The sequence below is a fragment of the Lampetra planeri genome, chromosome 18, assembly GCF_965212315.1.
Source record: "Lampetra planeri chromosome 18, kcLamPlan1.2.h2, whole genome shotgun sequence".
Taxonomy (NCBI): Eukaryota; Metazoa; Chordata; class Hyperoartia; order Petromyzontiformes; family Petromyzontidae; genus Lampetra; species Lampetra planeri.
The window spans coordinates 10,552,297-10,575,727 of NC_136124.1; the positions used below are offsets into that span (position 1 = coordinate 10,552,297).

Below are 23,431 nucleotides of genomic sequence, written 5' to 3' on the forward strand. Positions count from 1 at the left end.
CCGACATGCAACAAACTGGAAATTTGCCATGTGGGTACTTTCCAGACTGCACACCATGCAAAAAAAAATGAAAATACACTTTTGGGGGGGGGGGGGAGCTCAATAATGTATATATTTTTTGCACGGCAAGTGAGCTGTGACGTCAAATCTGTCATGTGACCCGCGCATGTGGGAGCGTAACGCATTGTAGTGTGGCGGTTAGCGCGCCGCGCTGCGAACCTGGCGACCCGAGTTCGATTCCCGCTCACGGCCACCAGCGGTGACGATTATTTCAACCGCTCCTGGGCCTCCCCTAGGTCGACTCAGCCTCAAACGAGTAACTGGTGTGGTGTGTGAACATCGCCGCTGGGGAGACAAAGGCGGCCGGGCGTGGTGGATCCAAGTCCCGGGCGAAGCCGGGGTAGTACAGCTAGTACTGTATATGGCTTTGCATTCAAGTCTGAAAACTCTGTTGTTCGGAAAAATGGAAGGAACCGGAAAGAGAGGAAGACCTAACAGAGGATGTCTTGACGGATACGAGCGATTGGCGCAGGAAAGATATGGCACTGCTTTAACACATTGGCACAAGACAGAGGAAAGTGAAAATAAAATGACGAGCTGTGCAGTGGACACCGACCGGCTCTCTGCCCATATATCGTGATGATGATCCAAGTCGGCCTCCATGGAGGAGGCTCGTGAAGGATGCTACTGGGCAGTTGGAGGCGGCTAAAATGCATCAAGTTGGCACAGTGGGGGGAACAGCTGGTGGGTCTGCCAGCCGTCTCAGTCGGTCAGCCCATATCAGCGAGCCTTCGACACTTCACGTGGCCTCAAAGTGCACCTGGTCTGGCACTGGTGCCGTGGTGACGTCGCGCCACTTAGTGGCGAATGGCGGTTGTTGTTATTGCTGCAGTGGGGTGAGTGGGTGAGTGAGTGGGTGAGTGAGTGGGTTAGTGAGTGGGTGAGTGGATGAGTGAGTGGGTTAGTGAGTGGGTGAGTGAGTGGGTGAGTGAGTGGGTGAGTGAGTGAGTGGGTGAGTGAGTGGGTTAGTGAGTGGGTGAGTGAGTGGGTTAGTGAGTGGGTGAGTGAGTGGGTGAGTGAGTGGGTGAGTGAGTGGGTGAGTGAGTGGGTGAGTGAGTGGGTGAGTGAGTGGGTGAGTGAGTGGGTTAGTGAGTGGGTGAGTGAGTGGGTGAGTGAGTGGGTGAGTGAGTGGGTGAGTGAGTGGGTGAGTGAGTGGGTGAGTGAGTGGGTTAGTGAGTGGGTGAGTGGATGAGTGAGTGGGTTAGTGAGTGTGTTGTTGTGACCCGCAGTGTGGTGGTGGTTAAAGACGGTTGTGGTGGATGAGACGAGACTATCAGTGTGGTTGTCCAGGTCTTCACTGCGGGTGGAGGAATCCACGTTCAGAGTCCATGGGAAGAGTAACCATGGTAGTGTGATCATAACCACACCCGTTGTGAGATTTTGTTGTTAACACACCATAGCAGGTGCTAACTTTACACTGAGTCAACCTAGACGAGGATCAGAACAAGTTCTGATACCACTTGTCACTGCTAGTCAAGGCTAGGAATGCAACTCAGACCACAGAGTTCATGAGGCTGTGTGCTAACTCGGGTCGTTGTTGCGAGTGCCGTTAGCGAGCACCTATTCAGGCTGGCACGCCACACGAGGGGTTGGGTGGCCAGCACCACGCCCGGTCGCCTTTGTCTCCTCAGTCTCCTCAGTTCTGATATTATACACACTAGACCAGGTATACTCATTTACGGCTGAGTCGACCTAGGAGAGACCCAGGAGTTGTTGAGATAATCGTCGTCAATGTTGGCCGCGAGGCAGGAATCAAACCCGGATTTCTGGGTTCAGAGCGTGGCGCGCTAACCGCGACGCTACCGCACCCCACACACAGAGACAAAAAAGACAAAGATCCCCCGTATAGCCTTAACAGACTGTAGGGGCAAGTTCTGTTAGCGAGCACCTATAAAGGCCGGCACGGCACGGCACACGAGGGGGTGGGTGGCCAACACCACGCCCGGCCGCCTTTGTCTCCCCAGCGGCGATGTTTACACATCGCACCAGGTACTCATTTGAGGCTGAGTCGACCTAGGGGAGGCCCAGGACCAGTTCAGATAATCGTCACTGGTGTTTGCCGTGAGCAGGAATCGAACCCGGGTCGCCAGGTTCGTAGTGCAGCGTAGCGCTAACCGCTACACGACACAGACACGCACGTGCACACGGCAGCATGGCCCATCTCCTATCTGGAGAAGTCATGCCACGGAATGCCAGCCCACTTCAAAAATACACATCTCCAAATTTATCCCATTTAAAGCACCCGCATGGTTGCAGCCACCACCCACGACAAATATAGATCCACCATCCGTAATCAAGATTTTCAGCAATGCTAACTATTCGCAGCATTAATACATTATTATTATTATTATTATTTTTTCCACACCCTGAGAAAAAAAATCTCCAAGGTCAATGAAATGTTAAAGAAAGAGCCACACGGCTCGGTTCCTTGGGCACGATGTACAAACTTGTTTCATTGTTTGATAACAACTCAACTAGGAAATTAAAAGCCACGCATTCATTGCACGTGGATTGCGAAGCTCCTTCCAGCACGAGCTTGTCTCCGGAACGGTTTAGTGAGCGAAGAAACTACTCTCTTCAACTACTTACTCTTTTTCATTTTACCAGGTAAGGGTCCCACTGAGCTACGGAGCTCTTCTTCAGAAGCGACCTGGGCATCACAAATGATAGCTCGACGAAGTGGCTCATTGATAGCGGCCAAATGCTCAAAACGCACATTTACAAATGGAGAGGGGAAAACTGGAGGACCCGGAGAAAAATCTACGCGACCACGGTGAGAGAGAGAGACACGCAAACTCAAAATATACAACATGCGTCAGGCTTGGTGATGGAACCCACGACCTCCTGCGTACAGGGCGAGGTAGTTAACATCTGGCCACCACGGCTCCCCTGGTGGCTCCTGCTGAGAGGACTTTGCCGTGGCTGGCAGGGCCAGGATGGCAAAGTGGGGGGTTCCCTTCAGTGATTGTTATTTTGTCTGGGCAACCCTCTTGAAAAACTCGATCAGTTTTCAACAGGGAAAGTCCCATATAGCAACGCAACCTTCATTAGCCGAGTTTTTGTTCACACTTGGCTCATCTTTACGAACAGAAGAGCAGATGGATAGATATAGAGACAGAAAGCGCGAATGGATCAACGCTTTCAATTTTAGTTGGAATGCGTTGATAAAATATAAAGGACAATCATTCGGTGTCCCCCCTTCTCCCTCATGGCTCCAGCCCTGCCCCGTCCCCCTTTGTCTTCCCAATGCAATGTCCCCTGATTACTTTTCAGCCCCCCAGCTTTCTGTCAGCCCCCCCCCCCCAAACTACGACCAGGCCGCTCCCAACCCCTCCTTATCAATCCCTCTTGTTTTACTGCATCAAAACTACAATGACACAATTCTTCATTTGAAATCATCATCATGCTATGTACAATTCTATAGTTGCTGTAAAGCGCCTAGGTAAAGACGCTATGTAAATCTCATTAAGACAAGATTCTGCTATTGCTCTTTTTAGTTTGCACACTGCCACCCTGCAGTGTCCTGTAACTGCCACCACTGTCAATGTTTGGGGGGCTGTGGTCACCCGTGCATCAGAATCAGATTCCTTATTTCGACTGGAGGAATCCGTTGAGCCATGCATCTCTGTTTTTGTCACGGATTTCCAGTAAAACAAAGATAACAGAGCTGTTTAGCTCGATGGGTCTCACCAGCGGAAATAAAGTCCAAATTTCAGTCTCTCGGTGGACTCGGTGCATCTCTGCGTAACTCCGCGGGATCTCTGTGCAACTCGACGGATCTCCACGTGACTCTACGGAACTGCAACGGCGTTGGACTGTGGCCGTCCTCGTAACAGAGCCGCTTTAGCCCAGTGGTGGCCACACTGGCGCCGAGTCAGGACGAACGAACGACCGAACGAACGAACGAGCCATCTCACCAGCCTCTCCCCGGACAGAACCTCGAGGAGCTTGATGAGCATGCGTCCATCGCGCAGGTCCAGGTACAGGTCGCTGATGCGGCACGAGACGCGAGCCAGGTGCGAGTTCACCCACTTGGTGAAGGTCTTCTTCTGCACGACCTCGCGCTCGTCTGGGGCAAAGGCGCAGAGAGGGCGGGGGAGGGGGGGGCATTCGCACATCACCGTCACCATCACCGTCACCATCACCGTCGCCATCATCGTCGCCATAATTTTCGCCATCACCGTCGTCATCACCGTCGCTTTCAGCATCGCCATCATCGTCGCCGACACCATCGTCATCACCGTCCTCATCGCCATCACCATCACCTTTATCAATACTATCAGCATCGCCATCACCGTTATCGATATTGTCAGCAACATCGTCATCGTCACCTCGGTTGTTAAGCTCCCAGCGAGTTGCCCTCTTTGCGATTCAATGAATTGTTACGAAATGTAGCTCGTGAATTGATAATAAAAAAAAAATCGGTTCCCATTCTACGTACGTATGTTGAACTTCTTTCGCACCACACGTAGTGAACCGTGATCACTGGTCAACACACTTTTTCTGGTATAAGGTATTCCAACTGTTTTAAGGTAATTTTTGGGGTGCTGATTCCAAATCTGGCATCAGTTTTTGTCTATCACATCAGGTTTTTGAGATATCAAATATTGCATTTTTAATAAAAACTGCGGAAGAAAAATATTAAATAAATGTGGATATCTACTTAAAATTATATTATAAACACACTATCCTAAAAATACAGCACCATATTTTAACACTAAAGCAGTCAGTGACTCGCAACAACTTGCAATCATAAGTGACAGTTAATTTCGGGTAAAATCAATGAAAATGGGGTATGCCAATAGCATAAAAATTAGATGTGATAGAGCAAATCTGAGATCAGATTTGGAATCAGCACCCTGAAATTAGTCTAAAACAGCTGCAAAAGTCCAGGCCAGAAAAAAATGGTTTTTTTTGTTGACCAGTGTAATCGGAAAACCGTGAAATGGGGCGCCCGCTATTGGCTGTGGGCTGTAAGCGAGTCGATTACGTTCACGACGTATACGTCGTGAACGTAATCGACGTGATGGGCCATTACGCAGCACGACGCGTGTATTGCCAAGTGAATCATCGTCGCATGCTTGACGGCTCATGTTTGGCGATGATCCTGCGTCAGCAGTGGTGCACGAGCACGAATAACAAAATAACCCAACGCGTTAGGAAGGAGGGCCGTTGACCATTGCTCTAAATGTCACCGTTTGTATTTATTTTGTTTCTTTTAAGGCCACCGTGTTATTGCTGGACATGTTAACAATTTTGTCCGCGGTTAATATCACCACGAGTGATTATTATCAATATAACTGGTGACGATTAGCACGCTTGGCTACGTATGGTGCGAAAGAAGCTCAACATGCATACAAGATCTTATTCATAATCATATCATAATAATCATACCAACATCATTATCGTCATATCCATCGCTGTGACCAACATCGTTTTATAATGATCGTCGGAATTATGATTATTCTCATCATCGCTGTGATCAATGTTTTAATTTTAGGGTGTGGGGTGGTTGCCCCCATTGTCTCCCTCCCACTCGACTCCCCCACGCCCCCCCACCTCGCCCCCCTGCGATCCCACCTCCACCAAAAAAGAGTCCAGAAAAGTGAGACCTCAACATCGGTGACGGGAAAACAAAGAGTGAAGCTCACGGGGCGAACCAAACCTCGGCCGTGACGGTAGCAGGGTAACGAGGAGGCGACTGACCGCCGGTGAGCGAGTGACCGCAGTGACTTGGTGGTCCCTGGGGTCACCACTCAACCTGACTGCGGCTTTGCGTTACATTCTATGCAGTGCAGCGAGGTTAGCAAGGAGGGCGCCTCCACCCCAGATCAGAGGTCGCAAACGGGTTTTGATTCCTTACCCGTACCCGTACCCGGCCGCACCAGGGTCGCAAATGGGTACCCGTACCCGTACCCGGCCGGGTACGGGTACCGGCCGGGTACGGGTACCCGTTCCCTACCCGTACCCTACCCGAAATGAGTGACAAACGGTTACTCACCAGTGACTCACGGCCTACCCGTACCCGTACCCGGCTGCACCAGGGTCGCAAACGGGTACCCGTACCCGTACCTGGCCGGGTACGGGTAGCCGGGTATCGGGTAGGGTACGGGTATCGGGTATCCGGTTGCGACCTCTGCCCCAGATGTGAACGACAAGGATGGATGTCGCGTGATGCTGGCAACGCCACAGTATTCCAGCGTTTGGCTCTGTAGTTGGTATGGTCGTGGTAATGGCCACGCAGAGTCAGAGAAGGCTTCGGCGTGGAAAAGAAAGCCAAGCCTCTTCGATGCCTCCTGCACCAGCTTAGTAATCATAACCATTCCGTGGAAGCTCAGATGAGAAGGCTGTGCCAAGCAGATTTGTGGGTTTTACGATGGCCGAGAATAACAAATTACAATTGGCGGCAGCGGCAGCAGGAGGAGGAAAAATAAAATCCACGACAAGGTGAAAAACATTGTTGTCACGCGGGCACGGATTCCGCAGATTTCTATCGGCCTGTGATGCAAGTCCAGAGCGAGCTCGCACGACCGGATTAATGGTGCAACACAATGGGCAACATTGAGCTCCTTGTCAGCCCTGCGCATGGGGAATGGAAACAGAGAACGGAGCGGATGGGAAGAGGGTTCATGGAGGGCAACGCGAGGTGCCGACTGAGCGGTGGACCCGAGCAGCGCGTCTCCCAGTAAACACGGAACGTCGGGGCCAACTTCAACGGTTACAACCGCATTCCAACGTTGACCCAACGTTGACCCAACGTCGCGCGTTCAATGGGTCGGGCGGAGCGGTGGTGGGGGGGAGGGTGGTGGGCGGGGTCAGGGGAAAGAGGGGATCGCAGCCGCGCCCAGGAGCTCCACTGCAATGCAGCGCTGCGCTTCTCTGCGGTGAAGGTGCTGCAGGGTGGCAGGGGGTGGCGGAGGAGGAGGAGGACGAGGAGGAGGGAGTATCGGGCGTGCACGACGCGTTGGAGCGGCGAGATGGGGGGGGGCGGTGGGGGCTGTCCAGGCGCACGGGGGGTGCGGTTGGCTGGCGAAGGGCGGTCTTACTTCACTGCGCAACTGATGCGCGGCTGGCTGGCGCAGCGCGGCCGCTCTCTGCGCGTTGCTGTTTTTCATTCTCTGCCATTTGCGTCACACGCGCGGTGCGCGGTACGAACGCGAGCAGGCGCATTCCAATGAGCATTGCTGCTTCGCAGCATTGTGCGCGTGCACGTTGAGCTTCTTTCGCACCGTACGTAGCCAAGCGGAGGTGCAGGGGGGAAAAAGGACAACAAACTGAACACAAAAATTCAGTCGTCAAGAAATTAGGTCTCAATCTAGATTTAAAAGTGCATAGCTCCAGCGGCTTCCTTGCGGTGAGTACGCGACGTGACGATGAGTCGATTCCCAATGGCCAAGACATACAGACGTTGAGAATTCATTCCTCGAGTCATGGTTGTTGCATGCAGGGGGTTGGCACTACGAACCCGGCGAGAGCCGAGTTCGACTCGTGGCCGTGGATAACGCCAGCGGCGATACCTGAGGTCGCCCCCTTCGCCAACGGCGCACCGACCAGCGCGGAGAAGTATGGTCCAAACAAACGCGTCACCATGGTGAGTGCAGGCTTGGGAGGGGGGAGGGGGCAAGGTTGGTGAAGATATCACTCGCCACTGAGGTTAGCCGCGTCCAGCGAGCCAACTCGGGTCGCCGGGGATCATAGTTCAGCGCACCACTCCGCACCCACCCCCACTACACCCCCCCCCCCCAATAAAATGAGCACCACTTTATTCGGCTGCACGCCTTTGTGAGAGGTCAATGTGGGTTGGGTTAAGTTAATCCTGACGCCCCGCCCCCACCCCGTCCCCCGTCATATGAATGTGGAATTTCCACCTCCGGCCAGGGGGCGAACGATCGATGAATCAATCCCAACGACGAACCCCGAGTGCCACCCAGTGCTCGAAAGATTCATCGTGATCACCGGCCATCATCTTATCCACTGCTGGATGAAGGAAGGACTCCCCCACCCCCCCCCTCCTGCCCACCCCCCTCAAGCTGTCGCCATCTCTCTCAAGAGCCTTGACAGATGCAACAATCCATTGAACTTTTTCCTGATGTTGTTATCCAATTGCTGCAATTTTTTTTGCTGTGATTATCATTAATGTTGGGCAAACATTTTCATCGGGGACAAATTATGGCGGTTGAACCTGGAACGTAGCGGCTGAATTTGGCCCCAATGTAAACATCCAGAACGGCGCGCGTTGTAAGTGCCATCCTCCTGCGGACAGCGCTCCCAAAAGTTTGGCCATTCCTCCATGAAGTGGCCAAATACAGCAGTGGCTCCAACGCGGGCTCGGCTAAAAGCAACGTCACTCACCACCGCCCATCCCACTCCTATCAAACTGAAGAAACTGCGCTAATGACCTGAGTATACAGGAAACTCGTGCATTGTTTCAAGGCATTATGGGTAATGAGATAAATATACAGACTTCCAAAAACAAATTTAAAAATGTTTAGTCACCGGCCTATTGGATTTCTGGACGATAAATCTTCTTTCCCACGGCTGCTGATGTAGATGCAGAGCAACGACTACAATGTCACATTCAGGTGATCAAGCCAGAAAACTGCGTCAGCAGCAGCAGAGTGGCATCGCTGTGATGTCTCCTTCGTATTTGTGGACCGGGGCGTTGCGTCGATAGACATTGTACGGTTTGTTCTGGATGACCACAGTCGCACATGACTAGAGAGTTTTTTTTATTTTCCATTTGTCAAACAATTATCCATGAGCATTTGTTTAAGCAAGCAAACAAGATGTTGCTGGCTTACCAGATGTTATTGGCTAGAGCACTCCATAAAAACTATGGCAGGATTCCCCAAATTCCAGAATGCATCAGCCCTCCTCTCCTCACCACGGTACGCATGTGGAGAAAAAACCATGTGACCATGGGGATAACATGAAAACTCAGGATTGAACCCTAACCCTCCTGAAAACCAGGCGAGATAGTTATCAATTGGACAGGTTACGGCACACATTTTACGTCCCTAATTTCAGTTTAACACGTAGGCTTTCGCGACCTATTTATATTAGTGACATACCACTTGTAGGGTTGTAAAGTATCCTCAAAATGGAAAAACAGCAAGTAGGTTGCTGATGTTACCATAATAAATCAATATTTTACTTAAGTTAGAGTGGTGGGATAAGGCCTGTGGAATCGTAGTTTGCTCGTTTTTTTTTTATTTAACTTTGTATAACCAGATTGTGTCGGGTGCATCCATCACAGTTGAGGGACATTCCATAAATTTTCTTAACGCGTTGCTAATTCAGAAATATTGGCCTCTGCTCAGCTAAAAACATGGCCGCGGCATCGACCGTTTGCGGAGCGGGCGGACGAATCCTCGTCTCGGGTTTCCTGGCACGAGGGCGCGGCGGCGGCGCCGCCTCCATGCTGAGCGACACTGGCCTCGTCTCCGCGGTCCGAGCGACGGCGGTCGTGGGTCACGTGTGTCCGCCCCCCCCAAACGGCTACGAAGTCCGGAAGGCCTGTTTGTGGCACGCGAGAAGCAAGGCGATGACTTCTGGCGTCCTCGGCGGGTCGACGGCACGTTCGGTCAGATAGGCCAGTCCTCCGCGGGGCGTGCTACCCATACACGACAGAGGTCCACTTAGAACCAGTGTTCATTTCATTGGCGAAATTAGGGACGTAAATATAAAAGTGTCTTCTTGGTTCTTTCAGTAAAGTCACGTAGAAGGGAAATACTAAAATAATAAAAATAAAACATAATAAAATAAATCTCACGATGTCTTTCCGACAGACCTGTTCTTCACCTGAGGACGGCTGCTTGCGTTGTGGCCAAAACGTCGTGAGAATTATTTTATTATGTTTTACTTTTATTATTTTATTATTTCCCTTCTACGTGACTTTACCGAAAGAACCAAGAAGATGACTCCCTGCAGTCACGAAAGCTTTAAATAGAAATATAAAAGTGTCGTTAAACCCACCACTACCCGACACTGCCAATCAGTAAAGTTTGTCACGTAAAGAAAAGATTCCAATTAGTTACTGGTTCAGCACACCGGTGTGTTGGAAAGTAAACCCACAACATTTACAATTCGAGTACGATGTAGGCTGGCATGGAAAACGAGGGGGTGGGTGGCCAGCACCACACCCGATGGTGATGTTTTTACACAGCACACTAGGTACTCATTTTAGTCTGAGTCAACCTTGGGGAGGCCCAGGACCAGTTGAAATATTCGCCGCTGTTATTGGTCATGAGCAGAAATCGTATTCGGGTCGCCGGGTTCGTAGCGCAGCACGCCAACTGCTCCACTACCCCTCACCATTGTGCCACCGCACATATAAACAAGAACCGCCATTCACCACTAACTGGCGGTGACGTCACCATGGCGCTTGTGCCAGGCTATGTGCACGTTAAGGCCACGTGAAGTGTCGAACACCCGCTGGCAGGAGGTCACGGAACAGACCCAAGTGCCATGGGTCGAATGACTGAGATGACTGGCACCACCTGTGCCCCCTACCGTGCTAACTTGCTGTGTTTAGCCACCCGGAGCTCCGCTCGTTGTTGTGAGCGTTGCTCCTCTGCCCTCCGTTGTTGCTGGAGGGCGATCGCTTCCAACCGCACATATGAGACACACACACAAGCAGGTCTCGGGTATGAACCGTTGAAATACGTTGTTTTTTCTTGAAGACTTTGCTGTTTTTTCCTGGATTTTTTGCGTGTAGTCACTTTAAGATGTTTCTTGTTCACGTTTTTGTTTTGTTGCGGTTGCACCCGAGTCAAGAGCCGCATGGCTCACAGGGATACACCTAATACATGAAACTGAAACTGAAACACTGGACTCGTTGCAGTGAAGTGTTCACGATTAATACTGGGAAAGCAATTAACTGTTGTGGAATGACTTATGCACCAGACTTTAAAAAAAAAAATAACAGTAATTTAGAGAACGTGTCTATCCACTGCTGAATAGAGGCCTCGCCGCACATTTTGGTCGAGGGAGTAAATTTAGCACGCTGGTCGTTGTGGATTGGTTGAAAATGGAGCCCAGGGCCAGTTAAACGTCACTCACAGCTAACGTGAGCCACACCTGGGAATCGAACTTGGGCGACTCAGCTCATTGTGCAGTGTGCTAACCACCATGCCACCGCTGCTCTTAGGCACAGCACATCACCCCCAGATAAATCAATTAAATACATGCCTGAATTATTCAATTATTGAATGAGTCATACATCAGTGGTGAAACATTTTAATTCGTCTTATTGTTCACCCCAAAGTGGTTTCCCTTTCAAATGAGCACGAGGAAGAGTGGATGTCATGTTTTACAGCCCTCAGCCAATGGTGGACATTCCACATTCCTATGGCAAAGGCAGGGGCCACCCATTAACAATGCCATTTCTGAGTGCCCAGAATGCAGTACTCGTTTCGTCAACAACAGACAAAGCGAACCTCGGGCCGACCGGGAATTAAACTCGGAACTTTCCACTCGTATGTCACGTACTTTAACCACATTGCCAGCCGGCCACGTATTTTCTGTTAATTTCTGTGGAGTGTACATTCTCTGTGTCGCGTAAATACAGATTAAATTATGCTCCACACTACTTTTGTGTGTCGTGTTCCGTTGCGATGGCTTTAAAATGCCGGAAGGTATTCCCACAAGGTCATATCACCCATGCTTTCGTTTTTGTGTTATTTAAATATTAATATGTATTTATTTATATTTTAAAACATCTTTCACCAGAGTCTCAAAGCACACCGAGGAGGAATTGCAGGGCACGTCCGTTGTTAACCGTAATTGCTTTGACATTCAATCCATAACCCCATACATTCTTTAACATTCCATATCAATAAATCAATTACGTTCCCTGAGTCGAGACACAAACCAGAAGCACTCCCCCCCCCTGGCCCCCCCACAAAAAAACACACAACAACCGGCTAAATAATATGGGCCCGGCCACCTTTTGTCCTCTGAGGACAGAGGGGCTCTTAGCGCGCAGCTTATCGATTAATCCGGTCACTGCTGACGCCGCCACTGCCCAATGCCAAGGCTTTATCATCGGTAACCGTCACAGTGTGCGAGCACACGTGGCCTGGCACGCGTGCTCCTCTCTCGTTAGGGAAAAGCCCAACGAGGATGTCACAACAAATGTTTTTCCGCCAAAGTTAACTCCGTCGGCGGAGGGCGCGCGTGCGTGTGTGCGCATGTGCGCGTGCATTTATGCGCAGAAGCGGGTGGTGGTGGCAGTGGGGGGAATAGCAGAATCAAAATATTTATTTAGACGGGAGGAATCCGATGAGGTATAAAGCACTTTTTCACAGTTGTCCTGTAGGGGCGGGGAAAGGCCGTGGCACTGCCGCTGCCACTGCTGCGTTAAAGCCCTCAACCCTCCTAACGCTTCCTCCGCTTGGGTGCGGTCAGCCGTGACCCTGACAAGGTCAAATGACACGCGTCCTCCACCACTTGCGAGTCGCCCGCCGACATCGCAAGTTTCACCTTCGAGAGTGAGCAGTGGTTCTCTCAGCCTGCGGGTCCGCAAGGCGCCACCCAGGTGCACCGCAGAATCTGTTGCGGTGCACGACGATTTGAATAAATTGTCCGCGAAACGTTTTTGAGGGTTCGCCCACTGCCCGTGACCGCGGTGCCTCAATTATTGGAAGAAGTAGCCCACCCCGTTGTGAGTGACTGGCTGACGTTGCCATCTGTCCGAAGTGCGAAAACCGATCCAGAGTCTGAGACCAGGGAAAAAGCGCCGCACCTCCGATGAGCAAGGCTGGCTACGTACGGTGTGAAAGAAGTTCGCCGCACATACGTACAGAAAGGTTGGGAACCACTGCTCCTTTACAAAGAACGAATTAAGAAATTAAACCGAGCTGGCGAACAAAGGGTTAATGCTCGTAACGTCTGCAATGAAAAATTCATCATGCAGCACGACTTGCTTCTGAGTCTATTTATTTATTATTTCCCGACGGTTATTCTTTTTTTTTGTCTCTCCACAGGCCTCCACTGCTCATGGGCTCAGTGGAGCAAGAGAGGACAGGACTCATTTCACAAGCACAGTCTCTCAGGTGGAAGGGAGATGCCTGCCTCGCTCACAGAAGCAGGGTCACACAAAGACGAAGATGCCCCGTGTAGCCTTAACAGACTGTTGGGGCAAGTGCTGTTAGCGAGCACCTATGAAGGCCAGCAAATAGCACACGATGAGGTGGGTGGCCAGTGCCACACGCAGCCGCCTTTGTCTCCCCAGTGGTGATGTTTACACACCGCACCAGGTACTCATTTGAGGCTGAGTCAACCTAGGGGAGGCCCAGGAATGGTTGAGATAATCGTCAGCGGTGTTGGCCGTGAGTGGAAATCGAACTCGTAGCGCAAAGTGATAACCGCTACACTACCGCTCCCCACCTATAACAGACACACACACAGACACGCACACACACAGACACACACAGACCCACAGACATGCACAGACACACACACAGACACGCATTCAAGCATTCACACTCGCTCACGGTGGCCGACCCGTACATTACGCCTGTCCTGTGATATTTTCTTCACTTCGTTTCCCACCGATTCTGTTAGCAGACGCGACGGGCGAGATTTAAAAAAACGCCGTCCTCTGAGTAAGCGAGAAACCTCGCTCTGAGAAAAGCACGTCGCGGGTTGGAAATTTGCTTTTGAAAATTGTTGACGCCCGTCGTATTCGCGGATAGGCCCATTCTAGGGTGTGCTCGGCTCGCTTTGATGGCCGAAGTTTTTTAATTAGGTAAAAACACGCGTTGCGATCGTTTTTCTTTGAAAGGCTGCCAACGTTTTCCCTGGGCTGTCAACTTTTGAAAAGGGCTATCTTTGGTTCGATGTTTTTTGACCACGTCATTAATTATTCCAATCGCGATTCGTTTTGGTTTCATTGCACTGAATAGTTTCCATAAAATCTGTTTTAAATGAACTGCAAGTGCCACGTGATTTAGAACCCGTGCTCATGATCATTATAAAAACAAAACAAAAAAATTGTTACCAGATAATACCCACCGAGCGAAGCAGCTCTTTTTCAGAAGCGACCGGCCCACAAATGGCAACTCCAACGAAGTGGCCGACCATGATGTGTCAATGTATAGCACCCATCATACTCTCAACGCGTGTTTCTAAATGCGGAGAGAAAAGCAGGAGGACCCGGAGAACAATCCCAGCGACCACGGGGAAGAGGGACATGCAAACTCCAAAGATACATCAGGCGTCAGGGATCAAACCCACGACCTCCTGTAAACATCGCCTTAAATCGGCAATGGCCTTCTTCATTGCACAGGGCCACGGCCCACAATTTTCACCTACTACAGTCATGTACGTACGTATGTTGAACTTCTTTCGCACCGTACGTAGCCAAGCATGCTAATCTGAGGTGCGGGTGAGGAAGTACAATAGTTCACGGCTACAACGGGGATGCGTTCCTGAACGTTGCGACGACGACGAATGTCAAAACGACGTCACTCGAAGCGACTTGCAGGGTCGTCACGTGGTGGAGGGGAAGGCTGAGAGGCGACGGATAACGACAAAGGACGGATGACGGTGCTGTCAACGACGTGAGCGTGGGGTCGAGGCGGTGTTCGTAATAAAGTGACGACGTGTTTGCAAAAGGACGTTCAAGGGGGAGACGTAAATCGGGGAATTACTTTATTTAGGATTTTCTTTTTAAGGCCCCAGTATTGTTGACGAGTGTGTTGCGGTGTTTTTTTGTCAATCGTGCTTGTGCACCACTGCCACCACAACAGCAGCAGTGTCGCCAAATAATTTGTTTACTATTGAATTTCTCACCACCTTCCATGGGAACGTGGAATTGCCACCAAGAGCTCAGAGATGAGCCGCCCGCCTTTTCGCTCACTTGAGCATTGAGACAAACGGAACACCGTTCACAACGGACCCTCACCACCACACAACCAAATCGCTTTTAGCAGCCTTGTCGAACAGCGATGAGTGGAGAGGTGAACCGTTATAATACATTACAGAGCGTGCACTACGTAAAAACACACGTCGCACGTACACCCTCGCCATCTCGAACCCTTTCCTCTTCGTTCGTAAAAACGCGTCCATAATTTATTTGAAACATTTTAAAAATTACAAAAAATACCATCGGCTGCTGTGTTGCTCGCTCCCACGTGGCCAGGCCTCCGTTCTATCCTCGGTCATAATTAAAAATTAAAATACAATTTTTATGATTACGAGCAGAGCATTAGCAGACAGCTGTCATTTTCAAATGGAAAGATAATACAGATGACGTTTATTTTTTACGTTCTCCAGGATTTAAATAATTTTCTGGCAAAGTAATTATATTCACAGAAGCACGCATTGAGAATTCGGAGACATTTTGAATAAACCGCGTTAGTTCTCTGCATTGTTACTCCCACCTCCTCGATGTCGATATCTATTATACACCTTCCAAACTTCTTTCACGCCCTTTCAACTCGTTTTAAAATGTTTATTTGTTACGCAACAAATCCTGTTCAGCCAGTTTCCCGGATAGTTTCGGTGGCAATGGCCCGCAGCAGCCACGACCAATCGAGTTATTGTTGGGGTAGAGAGGAGCCCAGCCAGCAGCCAGCCAGGAAACTCGAGGCATAAATGATTTCGATTTAAAGCTTTCGTGACTGCAGGGATTCATCTTCTTGGTTCTTTCGGTAAAGTCACGTAGAATGGAAATAATAAAATAATAAAAATAAACCAATAAAATTATTCTCACGACGTTTCGGCCACAACGCAAGCAGCCGTCCTCAGGTGAAGAACAAGTCTGTCAGAAAGACAGCTTAAATATACGCTGCCAAGCCTGGTGGTGTTCATTCAGACGCTGTCTTTCTGACAGACCTGTTCTTCACCTGAGGACGGCTGCTTGCGTTGTGTCCGAAACGTCGTGAGAATTGTTTTATTGTTTTATTTTTATTATTTTATTATTTCCATTCTACGTGACTTTACCGAAAGAACCAAGAAGACATACATGATTTGTTACAATAATATTATAATGTTATAACATTAATAACATTATACTCTTTGGGTCTTTCGGTAAAGTCACATAGATAGAAAAATATATGTTTTAAAATACTAAATCACGACGTTTCGATCACAACACAAGCAATCGTCTTCAGGTGAAAAAATACAGCAGGCAGACTGCTGAGGCAGGAAAAAATATGTTTCTTCGTGATTTGTATTATTATTTTATTACTTTTCTATCTACGTGACTTTAACGAAAGACCTAAAGAGTATGAATTCCTGCAGTCACGAAAGCTTTAAGTCAAGAATTAATGCCATTATAAATGCTATAACATTATTCTATGATTTGTTTATCCAGAAGGGTTCAGGATCGAGATGTTTGGCCAATAAAATAATGTTTTTGCAGATGGGAGGAAACCAGAGTGCATAAAGAAACACCACGAAGACGTGGGAACAGCACGCATTCATTTCACTGGGGAAATTCTGTTCCGCGTTCGACAGTTTAACGCTGCGCCGTGGTGGCCGAGATGTTAACTACCTCGCTGGGTATACAGGAGATCGTGAGTTCGTGGATTTTTCTCCGCGTCCACGTTCAGAAACGTGCGTTTTCAAGTATTTGGCTGTTGTAAATTTGCACTTGACGATAATCCTCCTTCGTTGGGATATCATTTGTGATCGCCAAGTCGCTTCTGAAACAGAGCTTCTCTTGCTCAGTGGGCCTTGCCTTGTAAAATAAAAAAAGTAAACAGTAATAAAGCATGAGAATAGGTTTTCCCCTTTAATTCTGGCAACAAAACAGCTGTGTTAAGATGTTAAAGCACCAAACTGAAACCTTTTACCAGGAATCATGTCTGCATTAACCACAATACTCGTGTTCAGAATGCAAACAAAAAACGTACTCTGATAAGAAATGCATTGTCTTTGAAACTAATTTCTTTGTTTGCATTCTGACCACAAGCATTGTGGTTAACGCAGACATGATTCCTTCTAAAAGGTTTCAGTTTGGTGTTTTAACATCCTAACACAGCTGTTTTGTTGCCAGAAAAAAGGGGGGAAACCTATTCTCATTTTTTGATCCGGGCAAAGGAGGTCCCATGAAGTAATAAAGCAGTCGTTTAAAATTTGCTTTACAATGACTGTATCAAGTGCCCCTTCCCTCAGACTTTGTGTACACCACTCCCCCACACCCCTTTCAAACAAATTGACGCTCCAGGGCCTCCTGTAAAGTTCTGAAATCGCGAAATCACGACGATTAATAGCCGGGGAGAAGTGCGGCGTGACCCCACACACAGTGCCTTCAGTTATCCCTGCAACTGGCCGATGTGAGGAATTCATGGGCCGCAAAATTTCAATTCGAGCTGCACATCGTTGCGACCACAACCACGACCACGCAACCCTATTCTTGTTTTTAGAAAGTCAAATTTAGCTCGTGTGTTCTGCGGATTGCATGTTGCATTGGCGGTTGGGTTCGTGTATCGTTAAGTCCCGATCGCTTTTACAAGTACATCATCGACATTCCTGCTCGTGTTTTTTTCTCCAAAATAATTGAACCGACGTCGTTGCCCCACTGGTTAGAACCCGAGAAGAAGGAAACCAGACAGGATGGTGACTTATTGATGAATGTAACCGCTTAAACGTAATTATGAGAAGAAGAAATACTGTTCCATGCAGACCAAGCCGGTGAGTTAGTGATTTAAACAATGATTTGTAGAGGTTTCACTTTAGACAGCAGAAACTGTTTGGGAAAAGGATCAACAGTGTAATTAATACATGACCCTCTGTTCTGTGTCTCTGCATTAAGATTAACTTTTTAAAAGTCTAGCGGCCTCGTACCTTTGTTGATTTGCGTTACTAGCAGCAATTGTTTAAACAAGCAAAGTTTGAAATTGATTGAACCTGATTTTTTTTATTTTACCATTAAAGGCCAACTGAGCTCTTTTTCAGAAGTGACCTAGCCACAAATGATAGCTCAACAAAGTGGTTTATCATCAAGGGAATCATAGCAGTAGCCAAATACTCTAATTACACGTTTCTAAATGTGGAGGGAAAAACCGGAGGACCCGGAGAAAAATCGACGCCAACAAGGGGAGAACATGTAAACTCCAAATATACAACAGGCGTCAGGATCGGGATCGAACCCACGACCTCCTGTATACCAGACGAGGTAGTCAACATCTCGCAGTCAGGCATGAAAACAAATCCCGCCGATTCACCAGATGTGATTGATAAGAGCACTGCCTCCTAAATAATGGGGGTGGAAGGTGCTGTAAGCACCAATACAATACTTGATCTTATTCAACATATTTTAAATAAACCTGGATACATGATTTAAACACAGGGTTGGATTATGCAATGAGAGGCCCTGAGCAGCAATCATTTATAGTCACCCAGAGCAATTTCTTAAAGCAATTATCAGCACTGCTCTCTGTCGGCTATGCTTGCAACATTCGCTCGATGCTGCTGAAGATGCAGCGGCTCTCAGCTCCCTGTCAGAATGAGTTCAAGTTCAATTCATGTCCCAGGTTCCAACTCGGCTCATCATCCCTCCGGAGTGGACAAAACGAGTGGAATGTCGACAACGGTCGTCCTGTGGGACGTACAAAGCTCCCGCCATGGAAATGTGGAATATCCACCACAGGCTCAGGGGGGGGGGGCGCCGATGGAGATGAGCATCGCCCCACCGCATCAGGTGAAGCAGCGGGAGAGATTGCGACTTTGTCCGTGAGCGTAAGGCTCCGCACGGACACGCGCGCGTAAAAACACACGTGGTAAAAACGACTGCCAGTTAGTTGGCTAATCCAGGCAAGACGTCGCTATAACGGGTGAAAGTTTCCCGCCTGCACAGGATATTTTTTGTTTTGAGCTGGAACGCGAGGCTTAACCCTTGGACAACTCGCTTGACCTTTAGAGGAGCCGCAGCTGCGTACCTTGCAAGCGGCGGACTCGCCCGTCCAGGGGAGAGGTCGTGTACTGCGCCGGCGAAAACTCAAACTCAAAGTTCTGCAGCAGGGTCTCCGTGAGAGCCATCGGGAACAGCTGTCTTTCCTCCCCCACGCAAACAACCTCCTTCTGCTGCTTTCGTTCGACTCTTCCAAGCGGGGGGGGGGGGGGCTGCCGCGAAAATCAAGTACCCTCTTCTTGTTGATGACGAGGCAAAGGAAAATGATAATAGTTGTAAATCGATCTCGCTGCCACCGCCTCTGCTTGGAAAGGGGTCCTCCTCCGTTCAAAGGCACATTTCGCAAGATGCAAAATGCTGGGTCGCAATATTCCGTTGGCAGTGACGGGGGGGTTGGATGCTGGCGTGACCACCAAACTCACAGCTCCCCCCACTCTCTCGCTCGCTCTCTTTTTTTCCGAACGAAACCCCACGATCGATTGGAAACGCAGAAACCTCGAGAGATTCAAATTGGGAGCCGATTTCGAATTCTTCCTTAGCACGACCACGGCCGGGAAATAAAAAAAACCACACAACGGAGAAAACGACGCTGATGCTCTGCAGGTGCCGGTGGGTTTTGTTGTTGCTGTTAGCAGAGGCAATTTCCACGGCGTTTGTTAAAAATTTAATGCGTACAGTCGCCGACAGCTGCTGCTGCTGCCGCTGCTGCCGCTGCAGCGGTGCGCCAGCCCCATGACGCGGAGCGCGACGCGGAGTCGGGCGCACGGTGAGAAACCCGCCTCGCGAGACACACCGACAACCACCACCACCACCGCCACCGACCACCGCCACCGCTGACGGCACCACCAGCCGCCGCCGCAGACTTTCAAAAGCCCCACGCGGTGGCAGCGTGAGAGAGCAAGTGATGTGACGACGCTTAAAGGGCGAGCGAGCGGCACCTCGGAGCAAACCACTCCCGCAGCTCTGGGGGGGTGGGGGAGTTGTGTCCATTGGCACGGAGAGGGGGGGGGCAGCGAGGGTGGCAGAGTGAAACGTCGACAGATTTAAACGGTGAAATAAAAATGCACTCTTATTAACGATCGTTTGCGCGCCAACAATAATGCGACTTGCGAGTCGGAAGTAATTAAAGGTGGCTCGCCTCCGCCCCTCCGTGCAGTCGGCACGGCCGCCACGGATTTTGGTTGATTGCTTTAGAAGACTTTTTTTTGACGTTGCACATTTCGCGTGACAGTGGTTGGTGCGATGGGAGGGGGGTGGGGACACGGGGCTGTGGGGGTAAAATTGGTTCGGCCTTTTGAGAACTCGGCCACAATGCAAGCCCGCATTCGGGTGTGTAACAAAAAAAGGATTTATAAAAACACACACACACACAAAGGGTTCTGGAAAGCACTGGTGAAGCAAAAACGCGTGTGTTTTTTCTCTCTCTCTCTCCATCACAGGCCACGGGAACAAAGGGCGGGGATATAATAACTACAGTCACGCCATGCCCCACAACTCACTGGCTTTTGGGAGTCGCACTCGGTTTGGAGCTCGCCAATCGGCGAGGTTTGTTACTTTTGGGACGCGCTCTGAACACGGATCAGAAGCGCAACTCCGCCAACGTTGGAGGTGGCAACGCCGCGTCGCCGAAGCGCACTCGCCCTTTGTTTTAAGAAGCGAGCTGGGTGGGGTGGGGTGGTATTGTCACCGCGATTTCACGTGTTGGTGGCGAGATGTTAACCACCTCGCCTGGTCTACAGGAGGTCGTGGGTTCGATCCCGACCCTGACGCCTGTTGTATACGGGAAGTTAGCGTGTCTCTCTCTCTGTGTGTGGTCGCGTGGAGTTTTCTCCGGGTCCTCCGGTTTTTCCCTCCACATTTGGAAACATGCGTCTTAGAGTATTTGGTTGCTATCTTGATTTGAAGCTTTCGTGACTGCAGGAATCCATACTCTTTGGTTCTGTCGGTAAAGTCACGTAGGTACAAAATTATTAGATCACGACGTTTCCATCGCAACCCAAGCGACAGTCTTCAGGTGAGAGGGTATGGCACATCCTCGATGCCCACGGTGAGAAGGGAGTTCCACAACGTTCGCGTGCGGTGATCCAGCAACCCTCGCTGCTGCCTCCACACAACGGTGCTGGATAACAGCCGTGGCACCACCACCATCCGGTGGTGACGATGGGCTGAGTCAATCCCCGACCAGGAATTTGACACTCGCCACCTTTCCGATTGCGAGCCGCTCGCTCGACCGCTGAGCCACCTATGTCCGGAGGAAGGTTGAATGTTTCTATGAGGCCACCTTTCTGGACAGCCAGTGACACGCACGATGCATATAGCCTGTACCAGGTTCGAGAAGGGAGGCGTGGCCAGGGCGGAGCCAGGCCGCACCAAGTAGGATAAAAGCAGCGGAGAATGGCAGCTCTGGGCTGCCGGTTCTGGGAGTGGACTCGTCTCGTCGTCTCTGTCGTCTCCGCCGCCTTCGTTTCTGCCGTCTTCACGAGATCATTGCGCGGCTGGATAGTTGTTGGCTGTCTCGGTCGATGCCGTCAGTGTAACACGGTCAGGCTAGGCTATACGACATCGGAAGGAACCTGTGAACCTGAGAGTGTCAATAAAGAAGGTGTCTCCTGCAACTACCTCGTCTCCGACTTGTGCTACGCTGCACATAGATTAAGTCCCCACCATAGGAACGTGGAGTTTCCAGGACTGGATGAGGGCTGTAAACAGGAGGAGGAGGGCTTGCCCCCATGCTCTCTTGAGTGTGAACCCACATTTGTCTTTTTTATTTTTAAGAATGTGGTTTTCAAGTTTATTTGTTAAAGTGAGAGACCAGTTATGTTTAGGGAAGGCTTATGAAATAATTCCATTAAACACAGCGGTGTTATTCATAAATATCACTTGGTTTAAATATGAGAGCAACAAAAATTAGGACTACTTGTACACTCAACGAAAGTGATTATTAGGACTCCCGCTGAACCCATCCACATTAATCAGCCAAATGTAACTGGCAAAGAGGGATTACCATCTCCTGTTGGAATGGAGCCAACGTCGGAGGCTGTTTCGTTTCAAGAGGCTAAAGTGAATTATATTTCATTCGCACAGATGCGCAGAACACACACATTAATTTAAAAAAATCCGTAATTTAATTCTCTCATGTAAATGGTAAAAATAATCTAAGTAGGACTTAGAATCTTTCAAAAAAAAGAACATCTGTCAACGCATACCACCTTTATTAAACGAAACAATGTTTTTCCCAGGTAAGGCCCACTCTGCTATATAGCTCTTTTTCAGAAGCAACCTGGCCAAAAATGATAGCCAAATTAAGTGGCTTATCACGTGGCCATATATAACTCTAAACGCATGTTGATTTTAAATATGGAGGGGAAAACCGGAGGATCTGGAGAAAAATCCACGCAACCATGGGGAAAACATGCCAACTCCAAATATACAACATGCGTCAGGGTCGGGGTCGAACCCACAACCTCCTGTATACCAGGCGATGTAGTTAACATCTCGCCACCGCGGCACTCCTATATGCAAATTACCATGTTGCTTTCAGAAAATTAATGAATGGGCAATGGGAGTGGCGGTGCAGCGGTTAGCGCACTGCACTATGAACCCTGCAACCCGAGTTTGATTCCCGGCAAGCGAAATCCGATAATGTCCTAGGCTATTCCCCCTGCTGCACCAACACGCACTGACCAACGTGGTGAAGTATGGTCAAACAACCTCCGTGAAAGGCACAGTGTGGGGAAGTCTTCGTGCAGCAGTGGATTGACAAATGGATGTAGGTTAATAACAAAAAAATAACGGGGACTTTGGAGATAATTTGAAAATTGCTACTAATTAAAATAATTCCGTAATGCCCCTTTATTTACCCAGGAAAGCCTGAAGGAGAGACTTTATTGCAGGAGGGTCCCAGTTTTTGAATGATTTGCCCAACTCGTTTAACAGGTGCGATGTTTGGGTCTCAAACGAGGTGTTCGTTCATGGACGGTCCACGTTGTTCCACTCTGTCCGCCATCGCTCTTCAAGATCTGGGTGAGATTCCGTGATGGTGACAGCGCAAGCCCAGGATGGGGTTCGGGACTTGAGTTGGAGGCGAGGTGCATTGTAGAGGTCTTGGTTGGTGGGTAGGTTGCCATTGGCGAGAAAACGTGTAAACGACCTTGCCGTTTGCATGTCTCCGCAGATATCTGGCGGCAGAATGTTCGCCAGACCAGGGAGCCAGGGAATTGGTGTCGGTTTCAGTGTTCCGGTGATGATGCACATCGCGTTATTTCATTGTACATTCGGTAGTGTTGTGAACGAGCTTCTGGACCAGGCGGGAGCACAGCGACTACCGCTGAGTAGAGCAGAGAGGAGTTGGCAGTTTGCAGCGCATCAGCTGAGGGTCGTTTCTGCAAGTTGCTGTAGCAGGGCGATTTTGGACCATTACATAGTGGACTACTCCTGCATAGTGAACTGACTACGCCTGAGTCTTTGTGGCTCACTCTAGAGCCAATGATGCATTGCCTCATTGCCCTA

General features: G+C 49.5%; 1 protein-coding gene across 2 annotated transcripts in view; it reads right to left on the reverse strand.

Moving 5' to 3' along the window:
• LOC144723636 (spectrin beta chain, non-erythrocytic 1-like) overlaps window positions 1-23,431 on the reverse strand; it is a 155,197-nt gene that overhangs the window by 69,912 nt on the left and 61,854 nt on the right. The window contains exons 1-2 of one of the 2 annotated variants that reach the window (XM_078602520.1): window positions 18,951-19,565; window positions 3,978-4,129 (exon numbers count right to left, since the gene is read on the reverse strand). In XM_078602520.1, coding sequence (XP_078458646.1) covers window positions 3,978-4,129; window positions 18,951-19,050 — 252 coding nt within the window. In that variant the 5' untranslated portion in view covers window positions 19,051-19,565. Of the gene's footprint in view, window positions 1-3,977; window positions 4,130-18,950; window positions 19,566-23,431 lie in introns of those variants that run through there. The other variant, XM_078602519.1, reaches the window with a different exon arrangement.